Source organism: Dufourea novaeangliae, unplaced genomic scaffold, assembly GCF_001272555.1.
Source record: "Dufourea novaeangliae isolate 0120121106 unplaced genomic scaffold, ASM127255v1 scaffold7, whole genome shotgun sequence".
Classification (NCBI taxonomy): domain Eukaryota; kingdom Metazoa; phylum Arthropoda; class Insecta; order Hymenoptera; family Halictidae; genus Dufourea; species Dufourea novaeangliae.
In genome coordinates this window covers 762,754-768,530 of record NW_015373896.1, presented here as the reverse complement: position 1 = coordinate 768,530, position 5,777 = coordinate 762,754, and the positions used below count along the sequence as shown (strand labels likewise).

The window sequence follows — 5,777 nt, the reverse complement described above, 5'->3', positions numbered from 1 at the left end:
AAGCAACGAGGGGAAGAGCTTTCTGTTTCCCGTCGGAAGGTAAATAAACCGCTCGATGTCCCTGCACGGCATGTCACGTGTCACGGGAAAAATGCGGCAATGAAGACTGCGATCTGTACACGGAGTGTATTTCCAGTAGCAACAACGAGTTTCCACGCGTCGCCGCACATATGTAACTACGGTTTTTTCTTCAGAATTCTTCTACAGTAGATTGCGTCGTTCATGGACAAACAGGCATGATTCAGTCCGGTATGGTCAGACACTTTCGTAAGTGTAAGAATGGCAGGAAAAAAAAGAACGTTTAACGCGATCACGCTCGATAGCTCATCATGCATCGGATGCACACCTCCTTTCTTTTCAATCAATTACATAGATACAAGAATCAAGTGCTTAAACAAAAATTTGAAGTATTTTGCAGAAAATTTGTAAACAAAGAATCATGTGTCGAAATATAATACGATAGTACAATCACAAACTACAATAACTCCGAACATTCTACAAAGGCAGGGACTATGAAATGTGGAACAATAACAGCTTTGAAATACTGAAACGATATTTCCTCTGAAAATATAGAAAGTGACGTCTTTTCGCCGGAAGTAATATGCCCCACACTCCTATCAGATTCATCTCTGGTATATAACACCCTACCTGCCTGAATATCCGGGCAAATAACCAATGAGTACCGTGCAGAACGATGGTGAAATTACGCGCGATCGTTACTTTAACGTTATTTGTGATTCTCAGTATTAACCTAGTGGAACCTCTGATGCACAAAAGCCTGTCCAAGTTTCTGGGATCTCTGGCCTCCGTTAAACAGTATCTCTCCTTTAGTTTTTACTGCAATTAAACATCGTCACCGTGAATTTATTAACTGAACTGGCGACTGTGTGCCGTTGTAGTGTGAGGATTCCGGAAGTTCTGAATCAACTATGCAACGAATCACAGGGCTCAGACACGATTCGTCAAGACGCCTGCTACGGATGCTTCTACAAGGCAACCAATCAGCCCCTTGGCTACCCTTTACTGGTGGCTATGTCTAGCTGCGCTGATCTTTACCTGAACAACACCGATTACGACCACTGTCAACGATATTTGAACGTAAGCGCGCGACCATTGTAAAGCTTTTTTTGATTATACGTTAGTGGTTTTTTTTACAATCGATTGCTGAGTATTTCTGTGATAGAACGCTACCAGCACTCCAAACACCAGGATTAATCCTACGACAATCTACTGTACATTCCTCGAATGCATTCGTCAGGTGAACAAAGACAATTTGGTAAGCGATTTCAGTTTTTATTCGAAGATGCTTGAGATGATTACTCGTGACTTGTTCAAGTCTGCGCAGATGAAAAGTGAACCATTGAGTGGACGAGTGAGGCGAGGTTCGTAGACCGCGGATGAATATGGAAATTTACATAATCGATAATTACATAGAAATTCATTTTCATCTTCATTCTATTTCGTTCAATTAATTCAGACTTCGTGTCACTCGTCAATCTGCTGGCTGAAATCTCGCTACGTATGTAAATAATGTATATAAGAACGCAAAGAAATGGCAGGCTGTAAATATTGAACAGGAGGCACGAGTGCACCAGAGAACGGCGCCAAGTCCGAGAAAGGGATCGAGGAAAACTTCTTTCATATACCTGAAACTGTATAAACAAATAGCACGAAATATTTGCATCATAAGGGAGCGGGATATCGAGTCGAACACCGTGAGGCCTGGAGCAGAACCTATTGATCCAAGGCGACAATCGATACAACCGAAAACTACATGAAACTTTCGATACTGTACATATACGACATCCGTATAATATTTCTGTACATAGTGTACAATACTTAAACACTACCGAAACGTCATTCTTACGCTTAGTAAGTACATACATTAATGTCACTGTAACATAATTTCTTCATAATATCACATTTCTTCGTTACATTTTGTTCACAATAGACAAAATCATAGTAGGTCAATTGTCGTTCGTTCCGATTCAACTTGTCACTTGCACTACTAACACGTAACATAAATCTTATACAGGGAGCGGAGAGGCGATAAGTATTGGTACGTATGGACATAAGAGCGCCACTCTCTAAAGTAATTCTCTACTCTCTCGTGAACATGTATCGAAGAATTGCTTTTGATATCTAGGTCCATTCTCCGATATCTTAGTTGTCGATAGAATTCGTTTCTACTCTCGAAAATAAAATTACAATAGAGAGTATTTAGAGAATAGAACTATATTGATACCTACTTTCCAACATCCTAATTGTCAATGGACGTCGTTCCTATCCTCCTATACATATAGAGATGTGAAAACTCCTCCGAAAAGTATCACTAGGTCGCAACGTAATTAATCGAGAAACGTTTTCCTCAGCTTCGACAATGCGTCGGCGAAGCCGTACGGATGTCTCCGGGTTTCAACAACACGGACGTTCAGCTGGCCCAATTGTACGTGAACACGACCGCGTGTGTCCTCGCGAAAACACGTTGCGCCCTTATGAACCCAATCACCGGTGAATACCAAGAGGACGATCTCGCCGATAAGCTTCACATACCGACGGTGAACGCGGTTCTGGTCAACACCGATTACGACATCAACATCGTCCAGTTACCGTTCCATCACGGCTCCATCGACGTTTGCACGAAACAGAGAAACTTCGAGCAAGCGAGCTGGCCAACCGTCACCTGCTGACTGGATGCGTTTCACGATGATATTCAGACCCGACACGATCCAACAGAGTTGTATCGTGGCCGAATCTGTTTCGAGAAACAACTATCGGATGGACAGATCGAGGTGCTAGATAGAGGGGTGTCTGATCGCAGATAGATGAAATAATGAACATAAGTTGTATAAACGTTTTTTGAGGGTTGAAATGTCAAATCAGAATCGTGTCACCGATGACATATTAATTTTAGTAGACAATTTCGGTTTTGTCATTACTACGTGTAAAAACGACGAAAATTTATTCCCTGTTTGCAGTTGCATTAAACGAGACTGATGATGCGACTGTAGATTCTCATTCCCATTCTTAGCGATGCAATTCTTAAAAATGTCGATAGAACGTCATTATAGGAGTACTGTTAAACGATACGAGTACTTATATGCTTACTCCAACTGTATTAATTACATCACCAAAAAGATCGTGAACAATTAAAAAAATTCTTTCTAAAGCTACTATGCATATATGTACAGTCTAGAGGAAAATATCCGTACCTACCACTCATACATATGCATCAATAGTACAACCACTATTGCTCCTACATATTTCTGATCACCAATGTTTCTAGACACTTATAATGTACGAATACACATATCTCAGTATAATTATTATAAACCTCTTTATAATATATGACATTTTTACTATATTGTAGAACCCTTAACAGAGTAAACAAAATTGTTTACATCCCTGCAAGTGAGCCCACGTAAAACAATATTTGCACAAATAATTAATAATATAAATAACGTAGCTCCTATTATTTTATGTACTTAACTATACGAATACTTTTCTCTCCGACTGTATACAGAACCGGTCGCATGTTCCACTGCAACTTCGTAGCACATCGTGTGTTGCTAAATCGCGAAAGAAGTCTAAAAACATCGTTGCAGCGTTTCCACACGCGCTCCCTCAAATACCAGAAAAGTCTCGTGACTTTTTCCAGGAGGCGTGCCCCTCCCCCTTTCATATCGCCTGCATTTCCATGCCTCGTTTCGCGCGCCCAACTTCGGCGAAAAGGTAAATAAAATTCTCGCGACAAGCCTGATGAACGAATCCAGGCGACACGATGTTTACGAATTTGCACGTCGACTGGTCGAAGTCGTTGCTTCGAAATGATTTATTTCTGTGTTTTGCTAAAAGCAACCACCGGATGGCAATGAGTTATACACTATTTCTTTTATAACAGTACCTACTCATTAGATCCCTTGGAAGATATTGACGTGTAGTAACAAACGACGAATGACTTAAAACTATTTTAGTTCAACGAACAGCGATCAGAGATTTTGTGGGATGACTTATCGATATTTCGTTTTTAAAAAATTTCAAGTTTACTTGGTTGATAGAATGATCTCACTCCACGAGCGTAGATATCCTCCCACAAGCTGAGAGAGGCATGCAGCTAATTCGGATCGCATTCAGTCATTCCTGATTTCGAGAGAGTCTTTTTATAACACAGCGCCGCCCTCAAAGTTAAATTTATGCATTCCTATTAAGCGGTCGTTTTAAACGATGAATCATAATTGCGTTATAACACGGTATGCACTCAGATGACTCGTGTGATTCTTAGTCACTATTACCGGTATATCTTTCGGTGTCATCACGGTGCTACGTAATCATTATTAAGTTAACTCGTAAAGTGAGGAAACTGTGCGAAGCTGTTCCGCGTGTGTTTCGCGCCACAAGAATATCAGTACCTGTGCACTCGTAAATACAAGGAACCTTCTGCAGTCAGAATCGTAAATTTATTAGAATACCGTTTTGTATTGGATTCAAATATTATACAATTACTACAGGGTTCCTTTAAGACTATCCAGAGTACTGAATTTCAATTCCAAACAGTTACACGATCCCTTCGACACGACCCCAAACGCCGCCCACCCCTCCGACCCTTCGTCAGTCGTGCCTAACACCCGGGAAGTTCATTTACGCCCAACATTCGAGTAAGTTCGTTCACCCGTACAGTATTTGCTCGACTCTAGCACGAATGGAGCACCCATTCGCAACTCTAGATTGCAACAATCTTTCCGCAGAATTCCGTAGAAGTTATACAACCGACTCAAAGCGGCTCTATGAAATTAGTTCGCGACAATATCGGCCGGAAAGGCAAAGCTGCGACTAAAAGAACTTGCAGTGAAACAGTGAAACAGTGTCATATTCTACTCGATCGTAGATCGTTAACGATTGAATCTGTGGATGTTACGCGTTTATAGCATACGGAAATATGGAACACAGTAAAACAGACTGCTTGCAAAAAATTAACGAAGCTTTTATTTTCAATTTGGCTAGATTTCATTCTTGGCTAGATTACATTATAACTGGATGAACATGATCGTAGCCCCGTCATCAACGCAAGCACCGGATGTAGATGCTAAAAAAAACGGTTACGATATTACTCATCCAGCAAAGTGATCGTAACGAACCAGGCAATAAACAAGCTTATGTTCAAATAATGCGGCAAAACATCCGGCGAACGACATTACAGATAAAAGACATCCTTTCCAAGAGGGGGTGTTCTTCGGCTCGAAGGTTGGTGCAATAAAAATCCTCTTCTAACCGGCGCGAGATCATACGAATTCTATACGTCGCTTATTTTGAGTCGTCCTATCTATGCTTTTAGTGCGTCACCGGGGGGGGGGGGGGGGGGGGGTAGGCGGAAAGATTTAACTGCATCCTTTTGAATTGGAAACTTAACGCTTTCTCTATTGCCCGTAATTTAGGATCAGATCATCCGAGATCGTGAAACATATTCAATGCATCCATTAAATATGATACATCACTTTAACAGCTGCATTACCCACGAATTACTACGTGCATTTAGTAGATTGCAAAAAAGACACAGTTCAATCTTGCGTGATCTTGCAAGACAAAAGTTGAATAAGGTACTTTACACACGTGACGTGTCTTGTCCAACTTTGATCGGTAGCAAATGTGTCTGAGCCTTCTATGAATCTTCTACATCGCTTTATGTTCAGTGAAAGGGGTAGGAATTCGTTTCAAGGAAACAATAGTTTAATATCTACGGTCATCGATGCACGGATTGCTCGGATTAAAGACTATAAAAG

General features: G+C 41.0%; 1 protein-coding gene across 1 annotated transcript; it reads left to right on the top strand.

Moving 5' to 3' along the window:
- Positions 1-694: 694 nt before the first annotated feature.
- LOC107191464 lies at positions 695-1,778 on the top strand. Its single transcript, XM_015580526.1, has 4 exons — positions 695-816; positions 900-1,098; positions 1,184-1,276; positions 1,578-1,778. Exons 1-4 carry the CDS (start codon positions 695-697, stop codon positions 1,776-1,778), a joined length of 615 nt encoding a protein of 204 aa, XP_015436012.1.
- Positions 1,779-5,777: the final 3,999 nt, after the last annotated feature.

Excerpts from the sequence above, each read along its gene's own strand:
- LOC107191464 (XM_015580526.1), top strand. The coding sequence starts at position 695 with ATGGTGAAATTACGCGCGATCGTTACTTTAACGTTATTTGTGATTCTC. Across the intron at positions 1,099-1,183 it reads ACTGTCAACGATATTTGAAC|AACGCTACCAGCACTCCAAA; the intron begins GTAAGCGCGCGA and ends TTTCTGTGATAG. Across the intron at positions 1,277-1,577 it reads AGGTGAACAAAGACAATTTG|GAGGCACGAGTGCACCAGAG; the intron begins GTAAGCGATTTC and ends AATATTGAACAG.